The 15,524-nt window shown below is 46.5% G+C and overlaps 1 protein-coding gene across 1 annotated transcript in view; it reads right to left on the bottom strand.

The window, feature by feature from the left end:
• SEZ6L (seizure related 6 homolog like) overlaps window positions 1-15,305 on the bottom strand; it is a 294,911-nt gene extending 279,606 nt beyond the window's left edge. Inside the window, exon 1 of the mRNA XM_007947985.1 lies at window positions 15,236-15,305. Coding sequence (XP_007946176.1) covers window positions 15,236-15,305 — 70 coding nt within the window. The remainder of the gene's footprint in view (window positions 1-15,235) is intronic.
• Between the last annotated feature and the right edge of the window lie 219 nt (window positions 15,306-15,524).

The raw sequence follows: 15,524 nt of genomic DNA, 5'->3' as shown, positions 1-15,524 counted from the left end.
AATGCTGCTCTCAGCAGGCCCTGTTGGAGTTCTCTTTTGTCCCTGTGAAGTCGAGGATGGTTCTTGAAGTTTCTCTTAAAATGATACATTTATTTATCCCTTTAAAGAGTATCAACTAGATTTTTTTTTTTCTTTCTTTCTAGAAATGTGGGTGGGTGAGACCAAACCAACTTGCTTTATTTAGATCCAACCAAGACTATGGGAACACTACAATTTTAAAAAAGATGATGGGAACTCACTGCTCCCAGCCCTGGTCCCTTTGAAAGAGCTGTCCCCTGCCTGACAACACGCAGGAGGAAGAGGAAAGACGAAAAAGACTTGCTCTTTTGAGTCCGACCTGAGTTTGAGGACTGGTTAGATATTGCTGGTGGACAAGGATGTGTTTTGGTCACCTCTGTATTGCTACCATCCATTCCCTGGTGGAGAGTAGGAATAAACATCTTGAATGGATGATGGATGAATGAATGAATGAATGAATTCTAACTCTACCACTGTTTAGCCATCAGATCCTCAAGGTCCTTATGATTTCCTTCCAATGGCTCTAGCAATACTTGGAGTCTGGGTGGTGATGAAGTGCTGGACTACTAACAGTGAGGTTGGAGGTTCAAACCCATCAACAGGCACCTTGGAAGACTGGCCTACTGATCTGCTTCTGAAAGGTCACAGTGTTGCAAACTCTATAGAATAGTTCTGCTCTGTAGACGTGGGATCGTCATGAGTCAGAATTGACTTTATGGTGACTAACACCAATTAAAATCTTAGTAGTTACCTTAGAAGGTTCTGGTGACGATTAGAAGATTCTGCAGGTGAAGCCATGGTAAAGCATCTAGTGGGCTGATCCCTTTTCAATCTTTCCAGGAAATAGGACAGATGGACAGACGAGAGACAGATGTTGGCCCCTGGAAGCTCCTCACTCAAGAGCTACCCATGGGCAGGTAAGAGGACCCACAGAGGACAGATAACACCCACATGGTTTCCTCATCCAAGGTCTTGTGGCTGATCTGAGATGAATCTTGGTCATAAAACACTGGCCAGCAAGTGAAAGACTCACTCACCTGGACCCCTGCCTTCTGCGTGCTGCCTCAATTGTATCGAAGAAGATCATAAAATCCCTTAACTTGGGACGCAGAGTACAGATACGTCATGGAGTGAAGTCAACGCTCTTCTCTGAAGTCCCACAGAACGTTTGATCTGTGGGCTTGTGAAATTGTGAAATCTCTTCTAGCTGGCTACTAACACACCCAGTCCCTCTTTCTCGATCAAAGCCCCTGGGAAAGCCCATCCCTTTGTTTAGTCATAGCAGTATCTATATTGAGTACCTGCTTCAGGTGTCAGGCATTACACTAAATCCTTGATGGAAAATTCCCTATTTGTGTCTTGGGTCAACCCGATGGCAAAGGTACAATTATTTTCCCTGCTTCACAGAAGAGGAAATAAACATCATGCTCAAGGCTACGAGCTAAACTCAAAAAAACCAGTGTTGCCATCAAGTTGATTCTGACTCATAGGACAGAGTAGAACATCTCCACAGGATTTCAAAGGCCATCATCTTTATGGAAGCAGACTGTCATATCTTTCTCCCACAGAGCGGCTGGTAGATTCGAACTAGCAACTTTGGTTTGCAGCTGAACACTTAACCACTGTACCACCAGGGCTCCTTACTATATAACCAAGCACTCCTTGCTCCAGCTAATAAGTGAAAAGGCTGGGATTCAGACCAAGTCCCGTCTTGTCTGAAATTCTGTGTTCTTGATAGCTACCATTTACCGACCACCACTCATCTGTCACTTTGTCACACTGTGGTGGCTTGCATGTTACTGTGAGGCTGGAGGCTATGTCACTGGCATTTCAAATACCAGCAGGGTAACTCATGAGTGGTGGATAGGTTTCAGTGGAGCTTCCAGACTAAGACAGCCTTGGAAGAAGGAAGGAGCCATCCACTTCTCAAAGCATTGGCCAGTGAAAACCTTATGAATAGCAGTAAAACACTGTCTGGTATAGTACTGGAAAATTTTATGAACAGCCCTGAGTAGCAAGGATTGTGAGGGTGCTGCGGAATGCGGGACTGGACATTGTCTCATTCTGTTGTATGTAGGGTCTTTATGAGTCAGGGCCAACTCGATGGCATCTACCACCACCATCACCACCACCATATACTGCCTCCCAGTGAGTAACTGCTGATAGCTTCAGGTACCAGTTTCTGAGTTAGATGTTACAGACATGGACCTGAGGACCTCTCAGTCTGTGAGGAAGGTAACCATGTACAAGTATGCATGCAAATATTAGGCATTGCCTGGCTCCTAACTAAGACTGATTGGGAGTCTCTCCTTGGGTGGTGCCAATGGTTAAAGGCTGGACTACCAACCAAAAGGTTGGCAGTTCAAATCCACCTAGTGGCACCTCCAAAGAAAGGCCTGGAGATCTACTTCCCAAAGATTACAGCCAATGAAAACCCTACGGAGCCAGTTCTACACTTACACTCATGGGATCGCTGAGTTTGAATCCACTCGATGGCAACTAACAAACAAGAATGGTTGTTCTTCAGCCTTCATTCCTTCCGCAACCATAGTTACTGAGCTCCTACGATCTGGAAAGGAGCTCTGGTAGCATAGTGCCTAAGGCACTTGACTGCTAACCAGAAAGCTGGCGGTTCAAACGCACCAGCCACTCCTTGGAAGGAAGATGGGGTAATCTACTTCTGTAGTGATATTGCCTCGGCGACCCAAGGAGGGGTCGCTATGAGTCGGGGCAGACTCAACGGCACTTAACAACAACAACAACAATGATCTGGGAGGTGACGTGTTGAGAGGTGGGGACTGAAGGAGAAGACATAGTCCTTGCCTGGGAGGAGCTCAGCATCTAGAGGGGAAGAAAGGCTTCCAAACACCATCCATTAGTCCATGGGTCCAACATGACTGCTTGCTCTGGCACTACTCCAGTTCCATGTGGGTACAGAATGAGCTCGCATCTTTCTGTGTTTTCTATGATATCAACTGCAGGGCCAGACACACTGTTTAATTAATGGTGATGATATTGTGTGTTAATACATGTATTTTACAAACCAAAAAATGTGTTGCCATTGAGTCAATTCTGACTCATGGCAATCCCATGTGTTACAGAGTGGAACTGCACCATAGGGTTTTCCTGGCTGTAATCTTTATAGAAGCAGACTGTCAGCTAACTTTCATGGTCCTGTCGGTGGGTCTCAACCATTAACTTTTAGGTTAGCAACTGATTGCAAACCTCTCACTCCACCCAGGCATCTATATAGTATATGTTGTTGTTGTCTTTGCCATCAAGCCGGATCCGACTCATAGCGACCCTTCCTTGGGTTTCTGAGGCAGTATCACTACGGAATAAGATTGCCCGACCTTCCTTCTGAGGAGTGGCTGGTGGGTTTGAACCACCAGCTTTCTGGTTAGCAGTCAAGTGCCTTAGGCACTGCGCTGTCAGAGCTCCCATATGTTCACATAATTATTGAGCTCCTCCTAGGCACCAACCAGTATTCTACGAGTTTTACAGGGTCTGCTCATTAATGTCTTACTTTAACGTAGGTCCATTTTTCACCCTCACTTGAGGAGTCCCCAGATGGTACAAATGGTTAAAACATTGGGCCGCTAACAGAAAGGCTTTGGAGTCGAGTTTGCCTAGAGGTAACTCAGAATAAAGTCCTGGTAATCCCCTTCTGAAAAAAAATAAGCCATTAAAAACCCTGTGGAGCACAGCTCTGCTGTAGCCCACATAAGTCCAAATCACTTTGAGTCCAAATCCACTTGATGACAACTGGTTTAATAATCGAGGCAACTGAGTCCAACATCATGCATTTGGATAAATATGACACGGCTTAGGCTTTCTCAAAACATAAAAATAAAGAAATTTTTTAAAGCCAAAACTTTGTCTTTAACCCTAGGTGAAACAAAAGTATGCAAATTGGTCTTAGCACATCATTTTTTATTTATGCCATAAATTAGGCAAATTTCCCTCTCTCCAACCCCTGGAAAACGAGGCCTGATTCTACATATTTTCCATTAATTTCCAAGGTGGTTGGCCCCACATTAGCTTTACAACTTGGTAAACCTGCTTTAAAGGGGGGCATGGAATGTAGAAGCCTAATCAGAAGTCTCAAGGGAACGAATGAGAAGTCAAAGGAGCTTTGGCCCTCTCCCTTTACAGATTGCTTTACAGTCTTTACTGGTACACGATCACTTCACTGGTGCACCTCCATTTCAAGGTCTGTCATGGACAGTTGAGTAGGTTGTGCACTGCTTAACTCTAGAGGTCACCATGCACATGGACTACACTCTGCATAGATCCTCTTGGAATCGTGCAGCTGGCCAGATGCATTGCATTGTCATAGCCTACCCTGTGGAGGGAGGCAGAGGAAAGTTGATTAGATTCTCATTTCCAAATGAGAAACTGAGGCTCAGAGAGAGAAAGTGTCTTCCAAGTATCACACACCACATACATGGCAGAATTAGGATCCGTATCCACAGTGGTGTCACTAGGGTTGATGTCAACCAGTGTGTTGTCTTATGGTGTCATCTTCCATCCCCACTGTGGACATCCTCCTGTACCAGACCAAGATAGAATCCTTAGTTATGTTTATGAAGGAGCTCTGGTAGCGTAGTGCCTAAGGCACTTGACTGCTGAGCAGAAGGCTGGCAGTTCAAACCCACCAGCCACTCCTCAGAAGGAAGACAGGGCAATCTACTTCTGTAGAGATACTGCCTCAGAAACCCAAGAAGGGGTTGCTAAGAGTCAGGTCTGACTCAACGGCACATAACAACAACAATAACAGTTATGTTTATTATCAATTTTAATCATAGAATAATATGTGATCAATATAGCTGTAAATTGTTTAAGTGTAATATTTCTTAGATTATGTGAATCCCAACAACAAAAGTATTTTGTAAAATCTTTCTACATTGAATCACACGTTTAGTTACAACACTATTAGTAACGGAGCAGAAGCCTTTGTGAATTTTCTCTTTCTTTTCCTTGAATCATTACTATAGTCCTTAAAAAGTTATTGATACAAGTTCACAAATACTACATGCCATAATATTGTAGCTGAAACACCAGAAAATTTGAGGAACTCGGCGAGTATAAAAACATGCTGGCTACGTGCTTCCAGCTGTTGCAGACAAAACCATGTGATTCAAAGCGTCATCGTCACTGGGTAAGAATGACAGTTCTGACCAGGGCGCATTAGAAAGCTTCAAAAGTGAATTAGTAGAGAGTTTTAATCTTGTGGGTATAGTGATACATGTAAGCTGGGCTTATGAAAACTGTTTTTGTTGTTATGACTAACCATAGGGATATTTTTACAAAAAAGAATCCATTTCTGCTGAAACATGGCACAAAAAATTGACAGTCATTTTATGTCACCTCCTCTGACAGTGGCACCCAGTTTGATCCACACCCCCCTGCATCTCCCCAGTAACAGCAGTGTACACTCAGGCCTATCTGAGTTCTAATCAAGCACTGGGTCCCCCACTACTAGAAAGTTCACTCCGGGTACATTCTTCTAAACACCCTTTCACACCATTTCCAAACCAAACCAAACTCACTGCCGTGGAGTTGGATCCGACTCATAGAGACCGCTCCTTGGGTTTCCAAGGTGGTATCTCTATGGAAATAGATTGCCCAATCTTCTTTCCAAGGAGTGGCTGGTGGGTTTGAACCACCAGCCTTCTGGTTAGCAGTCAAAATGTCTTAGGCACTACGCTACCATACATCACATAATATGACAGCTGTATCTCTAAGACTATGCATGGAACTACATGCTTGAAAAACACATCCTGTTCTCCCACCGAGAAACCTATCATGGGAAGGAAAAGGCTCTTGGGATGCTAACTTGAAGCTTCTCTCTACTTTCTCCCCAATCCTGTCTGTTGAGATCACATTTTAATACCCATCACAGCCATTGACAAGTTCATGGAACACAGTTATGCTCTGACACACATGGGGTCGCCATGAGTTTGGAGTCGACTGGATGCCGACTAGTTGGTCCCTGGGCAGCACATGGTTTGTGCTCAGCTGCTAGCCCAAAGGTTGGCAGTTTGAACCCACCCAGCTACGTCACACAATAAAGGCCTGGCAGTACATGTCATCTGAAGATGACAACCGAGAAAACCCTGTGTCACTCAGTTCTGCTCTGTAAAACGTGAAGTCACCATGAGACTGAATTGACTCAACAGCAGTAGGTTGTTTACATGCCTGAACACATCAGTTTATCCTTGCCCTCTGCCCCTCCGACTCCTGCCCTGGCTTACCTTTTACCTAAGTCAAGTTTACCCCAATGATGTGAAGATTGGGCCTTGTCTCCAAGTGTCTTCACATTCTATGCCCAATGCCTGTCCGTACTATGCCATCAACAACATCAGACTGGAATATAATATTCCCTCTCTAGGCAGCCAGCACTGATCTGAGACTCAGCTCAACAATGGCAACAGTAACAACGAATCAGCAGCAGCAGCATCGCCCCACAGACGCCAGCATCTCAGAGATGTTCAGTGACTTGTCCAAGATCACACAATAGGGAACCCAGTTGTCTCTCGCTCCAGTCTGTGCTCTTTCCTATGCTACAGTGCCTTGCTCAGATAAGCTCTTGGTCTTTGGCCAGTGTTCCATTTTGGAATCCTGAACCCATCAATACACTATGCCAAGCTTGGACACATGCATATCCCCAAACTGGGAATGAGTGGGACCAGACAAGGGAACTCTGATGCAGGGACTCGTGCCCACCCCTTCTTCTTTCTAAGACTAGGTCCAACCTCCAGATCCTGTGAATTCAACTGTATCCCCTTACCTTGTTCTAACCTCCAGGCCCCTGGATCATGCCAGGGGTCCAGCTCCTTGCCTGAGGCTGGCACTGACCCCGTTATCTACACCTCACTCACCCCTTTCCTGGCTCTTCGCATCTCAGATCCTAGCTGCGTTTCTCAATCGGCCAGTATCCATGACCCATGGTGAGAGCAAGGAAGCAAAGGAGGGGCACCTGGCCTGGAATCTGAGCCTCCCTGATTCACGCATGCTTGTTTGATGGGAGCCATCTGCTTGGATGGCACCATTCCCAGGTGCAAGATGGTCTGCTGGTGCCTTGAAGATTCAGGTGCCAAGTCAGCAGGGGAGGAGCTATGGCTTGATTTCAGCTTCTATTAAAGCTTCTTTTATGTGGTTACTTCCATGGCCACATAATGTAAATACTTGACTTGGGTAATGGATGCCATTGGTTTAATGAGACAGATGCCCTTACGCTTCCAATGCCACATCTCCTCGTGTGTCAGAACATAGCCTAAGGGAGAGTGGGGATTCCATTTTTCTTAAAATAAGGAAGAGAGAAGCCACCTTAGAGTGGGAGTCAGAAGGCAGAGTCAGGGGTTCAAGATCTGGCTTTGCCACTTATAGTAGGACCTTGAGTAAGACTCTTCCTGTCTCTGGGTCACTTTCCTCAAGATAATGTAAACATCAGGGGTAAGACTGAGGCAGGTGAGAAGCCTGAACAACTGTTATTGTTGCTGTTGTTATCAGCGGCTGCCCACTCAGTCCCTGACTCCTGGTAACCCCACACACAATGCAATTGGACCATTGTGATCCACAGGGTTTTCCCTGGCTGATTTTTTTGGAAGCAGATTGCCAGGCCTTTCTTTCTAGTCTGTCATAGTCTGGAAGTTCCACTGAAACCTGTTTGGCATCACAGCAACATGCAAGCCTCCAGTGACAGATGGGTGGTGACTGCACGTGAACTGCACTGGCCAGGAATTGATCCTGGGTGTCCCATACAGAAGGTGAGAACCCTCCCACTGAACCACCACTGCCCGCTAAAGAACTACTACTATCTGATAAATATTATAGACACCAGGAAGGGTCCCTTGTTAACCTGTTTTTTTTTTTTTTTTGGAAGAGCATGTCTATACCTGGCAGCCCCATTACATTATCCCATAGGAAGTGGGTATTGCACACCCCATCAACCCCAGGCAAGACCCATCATTCTCTCAGTGTGACAAAGTGGCTCACCTGAGCTCACACACCTACAAGAAAGTCACAGATTCAAACTCAAGCTGTTTTGACTCTGAAGCCTGGCTTTTCATCCACTTGGTGAGATATGCCCAGTTTTCAGCTGGTTGTTTGCTGGATTTGGAGCTGCCAGTCCCACGAGAAGGCAGATTCCACAACCAGTGTTATGTCCAGAATGTTTCCATTTTGACATGCGTCAAGACACAGAGAGGAGTTTTGGTAGGCTACTGCCTATGGCACTTGACTGCTAACCAGAAGGCTGGCAGTTCAAACCCACCAGCCACTCCTCAGAAGGAAGGTTGGGCAATCTACTTCCATAGTGATACCGCCTTAGAAACCCAAGGAGGGGTCTCTATGAGTCAGGACCAACTCCACGGCAAATAACAACAATAACAACAAGCCACAGAGTGAGTAATTGTAGTCACTGTTCCCTTCGGAAAGATGGCTTCAGCAGTGGCTGGCTGAATGCCCACCGTGTGGTTCTATTCTCACAAAGATTTTTTTTTCTCTTTATGAAGTGTCTGTCTCTCCTTCATCTTCCTATTTCGCCTTCTCCTCCTCTCTTTTGTAGGGTTTCTCAGTGATTTCACATCTGTTATCGCATTGATTTTCCTCTCAGCAACCCCATGAGATAGGGTACTATTGTTACTTCCATTCGTCAGATGAGGAATGGGGAACTGTATGGGTTGCCTAAGACCACAAGGATGCAGAAGAAAGAGGCAAGGATTCACTACAAGTGTCAGGACTCTAACTCCACCATCCCACAACTAAGATTCAGATGTGAGGAACACTTAGGCGGGGTTAGCTATAGGCTGTGGGAGATACAGGTGAGTAAGATTTAGTTGGTGTTGGTGAAGAATATTCAACGTTATGGACTGCCAGAAGAAGAAACTGGCTTGGAAGGACTGTCTTGGACGAACTACAGCCAGAACACTCTTTGGAAGCAAGGATGGAGAGATGTTGTCTCATGGACTTTGGACATGTCATCAGGAGGGACCAGTCCCTGGAGAAAGACCTCATGTTTGGCAAAGTAGAGGGTCAGTAGAAAAGAGGAAGACCCTCAATAGGATAGATTGGCACAGTGGCTTCAACAATGGGCTCAAGCTTAGCAACAACTGTGAGGGTGGCCCAGGATCAGGCAGTGTTTAGTTCTATTGTACACGGGGTCACTATGACTCAGAGCTGATTCAATGGCACCTAAAACAACAACAAGAAACATAAGATTTAACTGAGGTGTTTGAAGAGTTCATTACCCAGTGGGAGAGAGGCATGTCAATTGCTAAGTCCTGCATCATCAGTGCCCTAATGTTGCCGTTCTTGTTGTTAGCTGCTGTTGAGTCAACACCAAGTCATGGGAACCCCAAGTACTGCAGATCAGAACTATGCTCCATAGCCCTTTCAAGGCTGTGAACCTTTGGGGACAAATCTCTCAGCCTGTCTTTCAAGGCTCCTCTGGGTGGGTTTGATCCATCAACCCTCCTGCTAATAGTTAAGCACTTAACCGTTTGTACCACCCAGGGACTCCATGGTGCTATAATTGTTGTTGTTAGGTGCCGTTGAGTCCATTCCAACACATAGCAACCCTATGGGCAACAGAATGAAGCCCTGCCCAGTCTTGTACCATCCTCACAATCCTTGCTATGCTTGAGCCCATTGTTAACAGCCACTGTGTCCATCCATCTTGTTGAGGGCCCTCTCCTTTTTCACTGACCCTCCACTTTACCAAGCATGATATCCTTCTTCAGGGAATGGTCCCTTCTGACCACATGACCAAAGTAGGTGGACAAAGTCTGGCCATTCTCACTTCCAAGGAGCATTCTTCTGGCTGCACTTCTTCTAGGACAGATTTGTTTGTTCTTCTGGCAGTCCACGGTCTTCCAGTATTCTTCACCAACACCACAATTCAAAGGCATCAGCTCTTCTTCAGTCTTCTGTATCATAGTGCTATAATAGAGGCATAAAATGTGGTGGGAGCCCAAAGTATTATTCACAGGTGGCATTAGAGAAGAGGGAAGCAAGGGAAGATTTCAAAGAAGAGAATTAGGCACTGGATTTTGAAGGAGGAATAGGAGTTCATCAGTGACTAAGAACAACAATAAAGGCAAATTTTTATTGAGTGCTTACTATGAGGTAAGGAGCTCTGGTGGTACAGTGCCTACGGAATTTGACTACTAACCAGAAGGCTGGCAGTTCAAACCCACCAGCTGCTCCAGAGAAGGAAGATGGGGCAATCTACTTCCATAAAGATTTACTGCCTTGGAAACCCAGTGGGGGTTGCTATGAGTTGGAATCAACTCAGTGGGTACTATGAGGGAGGTACATTCACACTCATTCTTAATAACTGTTCTTGAGAACTTTGGCAGGTAGATATTTTACTCCCGTGTTATATATCAGGTCAAAACAGGTTCAGAGACTAAAACAAATACCTTTCAACTATGGTGCATTGGGTATACATTTAACATGCTATCAGCTTCACCCCTAGCACTGATAGCAGAATCTGCATAATGGGCTAGGGGGATGTAGATCTAAGAGGCAATAGTGGGAAGTGATGTTAACAGATCCTGACTCAGGCCTAGGTTTGAAGCCAGACCGACACCACTTCTTGGCTTTGCGATGCTGGTAACATCCCTTAACCTCTCAGTGCCTCAATGTCCCCGATCCATGAAATGGTTATTAAGAACTCCATCCACCCTATGTGGTTTTGGGGGAGGATTCTCCAAACAAATCTACAGAAAGCACTTATTCCAAGGCTTGGAACAGCCTTCCCATTATGAAGACACAGCTCCTGCCAGATTCTAGTAAATTACATCACTCAGGTACACTGACCTCTGTCCAACTCATCCTTCGGTTACTCTCCCCTCCAAGCAGCCCTGTCCCCTTCCTCATCCCCATCTTCACAATCACCGAAGGGCTGCCTGGAAGGAAGTACAGTAAGCATAAGATTATGCAAATATGCCAATCCAGTAAAGCAGTGTTTACCCAGGGCTGCTCAGAGAGCTGTCTGTGCTGCAGCTGGGCCTCATGGCCTTCAGGGAAGATTCTGTCGATGTCATCACAACCTCTAGTGGACAACAGTGAGCACCGCAGCTCACAGTCCTTTGTTCCAGCTTTAATGCACTGAACCCACGGAGTCCTGGGCAGGACAAACAGGACAGGCAGGCCTGTTTTTTGTTTCTCATGTGACTACATGTGCACCTGTCTGCCAGCCTCTCCTACTCAGTCCTCTGTTTTCATCTCTCCCATCCCGTGAGTATGTGATGTGTTCGGAGAGGGGTAGCGAAACTGTTTTGGTTACCTCCTGCTGCTCTAACAGAAATACCACAAATAGATGGCTTCAACAAACAGGAATTTATTCTCTTTCAGTTTAGGAAGCTAGGAGTCTGAGACCAAAGTGCCAAGCTGTAGGGGCTGGGTGAAGGTCCCTTGGCCTTGGGCTTCAGCTCGGCCTCTTGCTCCCATCCCACTGGAGCTAGAGGTGTCTCTTCACTCAGGCAGCCACTGGCTGCTGAGGCTGACAAGCCCAAGGTCAACAAATAAAATGGCACAGTCCCGATGCTACCAAACCACACAGCAGGCCAAGTCCCAAGATCAGTCCCAAGATCAGCAGGAGACATGGCAGGCTGCTGAATGAAGACTCGGCTACATGCAGCGTCCAAGTGTGCCAAAAAGCTGCAGAGCCCTTCCTCAAAGCTGACTCTTCTATCCTGGAAGCAGACCACATCCCACAGGCACCTGCTCAGCTGCTCACAGTCGATTCCCCCATGGAGCTGATGACCAGTCTCATCATGGAGAATAACTACATCCAGCTGCCCAGCCACTCAAAACCAGGCCCAGCCAAGTTGACACAACTTAACTATGGCGCAAGCCTTATCTTCTCTGTGCTACTGTAGAACTCTCTCCTCGGGCTGCCGGTACCCATCACATGACACTGCAGGGCCGCCTCCACTGACCACCCCTGGGGAGAATTAAACACCCCTTCCCGTTTGCTCTCCTGTTGCTGTTGAGCCCATTCTGACTCATGGCAGCCCAGTGGTTACATAACAGAACACCTCCATAGAGTTTTCTTGGCTGTAACCTTTATGGAAGCAGATTGGCACGTCTTTTCTTTCCGTGGCACTGTTGGGAGGGTTGAAACCTCCAACCTTTAGTTTAGCAGTGGAGTGCAAACCATTTGTGCCACCCAGGGACCTCTGGGCTCCCACACACTTGCTACATGGCCTGCATGCTGTGGCTTAGCTGCAGATCTCTCTTCCCAGGCTACCATCATTGGGGCATATCATCATTTCATTCTATATCTCCAGTGCCTGATACAGGGCCTACTACACACGTAAGAAGTTCTCAGACAATGTTGAATGAATGAATGAGTAGATGCCCTTTCCCACAAGACTCTCTTCCTGTGTCTTTGTTCCAACTACTAGCTTCCAAAAAACCAAACCAAACTCACTGCCATCGAGTTGACTCTGATTCACAGCAACCCCCGCTGGGTTTCTGAGCTGGTACATCTTTACAGAAGTAGATTGCCCCATCTTCCTTTCATGGAGCAGCTGGTGGGGTTGAACTGCCAACCTTCTGATTAGCAGTCAAATGCCTAGGCACTGCATCACCAGAGTTTCTAACTACTAGCCTAGCATGCTACACATCTCTTACATCTCCACTACCATGAATTTCCTGAGGGCAATGAAGAGGTTCAACCAGACATGGTATGAGAGTTTGGAGTGGAAGGGACTCTGCACCAGGCCAGGTGGAAGTCTCACTTGCCAAAAACAGCATACAGGCATCTGGGGCTACTCAGTGTCCTGCCTCCACCCCCTTCACTTTAGCCTAAACTATCAAGATGTGTATGCCAACATCTGCTTCACAATAGCTCCGACACGCATTTGCTTTCTTGATGCCCACTCAGAGAACACAAGCAGTTTGTTCTAAACAAGTAAACATTACATGGGTTCCTACTACATGCCAGGTACTTCCCATGCCCTATGTCATGTCATCATTACAAACATTCTTCTAAGCTGGTACTATCAACCCCACCCTCCCATTGCACAGATGGTAAAATGGAGGCTCGGAAGACAGTGTTGCTGAGGGTCAGACTTGCATAAACAACAGAGCTGGGCCTTGGATTCAGGTTGCGCTTATTCTAAAGCTCCCATAGTTCTTTTCCTGAACTCTATAGATCTAACTTCAGGGCCCAGCTCGGTCAAGTTCCCAAGAACAATCTAGCCATGGTCTCTTTGGTGTTTTTCAATTTGGCTCCATAAATGTAGCCACAAACTGGTATCAAAAGGGCAGGTGGCCTATTCCAGCAATGCCCTTCTTGGAGCAAATGTCCTGTCCTCTTTTCCCCTTTTCCCTCCTCCTCTTGGCTCCATGAGTCAAGTGTCCTCAACGACTTGTCTCTGGGAAGTATGAATCAAACGTAGTAGTAAGCACTTGATGGACAGCAGAGGCAATGGTGAGGTCACCTCCACACAGGCCAGAGCGCCACTCTGCTGAGCTTTGGCATCTGCACACACCTGGTGGCTCTGCAGACAGGGCTCACCTCACTTCTGCCCTCCATCTCCAGCTGTAGCTTTGAGCACCCCTAGTGGACGTCTGCATGGGAGTGCTGCAGAAATTCTCAGTGGCTCATATCAAAGTGCCAATATTTTGAGCCCTTTTAAACAGTTTGCAGGAATGGGTTTATGGGGCGAGGGCAAAACAGAAAACAGGCCAAGTTTTGCAGAAACATCTTTTTCCTTGAAAGGGGGAGGAAAGGAATGTAACATCATTCTTCCAATGCCTAACTCAGCCATGTGAACACAAGCAAGATCCCAAAGCTTAGATAAAGTGGCTCCTGACAGGGCAGTCAAAACTTCATGGAAAAAAATGCCACTCTGTAATGAAGAAAGTCTGTAAGTGACTCGAACAACAACACCCATTAAAATCTAGGAGAAGTAGCAGATTCCAGGCTTATTGAATTTGGTGTATTTATTCAAGGGGAAAAGAAACCAAACTCAGACTCTGCAGTCTTAGGATGCAGGTGTCATTATTCTCCATGTGCATCTCTTAGACAATAAGCAGCCGCTTCACAGACAAGTTACACTTTTTATTTCTTCATGCCTTGAAGCAAAATGGCCCAGAGAGTCACGTGACCCACATAAGACTGCAGCAACAAGTCCACTTCAAGTACTTACAAACCTCCTCACTCCACACTCCCACCTCAGACAGAACTAGTGTGCAACACCCAGCTTCCCTATCTGACATTAGTGGACACTGGACACTAAATTAAAAATAGAATCTATTGTGGGAGGTCAATTGTTTCCAAATGCACCATCAGTATTGGCAGTGCTCATTGGCTAGCCTGGCTCCCTCTCCTGTGTGTGACTCAGAGCACCGGAGTCAGAGCCACACAGCTATTAATGAGCCCTTTAGAGTACTACATCAGTTGACTTTAATTTGCCAGTGACCTGAAGTTAATTAAAAATATATGCTGGCTAGCCACAGTGTGGAGTAAAATATGAAATGTTCTAAAAATTAACACACACACACACACACACACACATACATACACAGGGTGTGTTTGAAGTCACAGGAGAAAGACAGGGCATGAAATTGTCTTGGATGGTAGTTCTATATATGTCATGAAGACGTTTTCTCCCCGAGGAAGGAGTATTGGAGAGTGTGGTCATCAGAGATAAAATCACTTTTGAAAAGCCAGCAAGCTGCTGGGTCGCTTTGGGGTCCCCTTTCACTGTGTTAGTAACGAGCACAGATCCAAAAGGAGGCGGGGGAGGGGGATCTGGGCTCCTTCAAAGCCACCAAGCCATTGTTGGCAAGAGGTAGCTAATCAAGAAAGGGCATGCTGTGGTAGAAACGATTTACTTAAACTAAATCTCTTCCTCCCACTTTTTCAGAGAATACTGTCCAGACCCCGTGTAAATTGTGAATATTATTGCCTCGTAAAAGGTTTTTTTTTTTTAATGATATGCATTGTTAAACAAAAGGAGATGGATTATTTCTTTTCTCCGCACTCCGGGTTCCACATTTAAAGAGAAGGGGCGCGGGGGGTGGGGGATAAAATGCCTGATGGATGCTGAGGAGGGCACTCGAGGCCGCGGGGAAGAAGGGTTGGAAGGGAAGAAACCCACAGCTGGGGCCCACGGAGCTGAGAGCTGTCCACAACCTTGGTGCTGAAAGCAGGTGCGCGTCCCTCCACTATTCTCAGAGGAGAAACGGGCACCTTCGCCCTCTAAGTCCAGGTCCGGATAGCTCAGAGGAGACACGGGACTCCAGGCGGCAAAAGAGTGCATGCTGTGGCTATCTTCAGCCCGAGTAGACCCTGCAACTGCCTGCTATATCCACGTGAGGACCGCGTTTCTGGGAACCCGCTTTGGGCCTTGTGCGCAGGAGGGGTGCAACCGACCTAACAACCTTCTCCACCACTTGGGTCTCCTAGTAGCCTGGTCAAACCCTCACATCCCTTGGGGTTAGCTTTGGATGAGTTAGGCATGATACACTCTTTTCCTCTT

This window comes from Orycteropus afer, unplaced genomic scaffold (assembly GCF_000298275.1).
Source record: "Orycteropus afer afer isolate SDZICR_OR568_19922 unplaced genomic scaffold, OryAfe1.0 scaffold00197, whole genome shotgun sequence".
In the NCBI taxonomy this organism is placed as follows: Eukaryota; Metazoa; Chordata; class Mammalia; order Tubulidentata; family Orycteropodidae; genus Orycteropus; species Orycteropus afer.
Note: the sequence above shows the minus strand (reverse complement) of the source record. Positions and strands in the feature narration are given on the sequence as shown.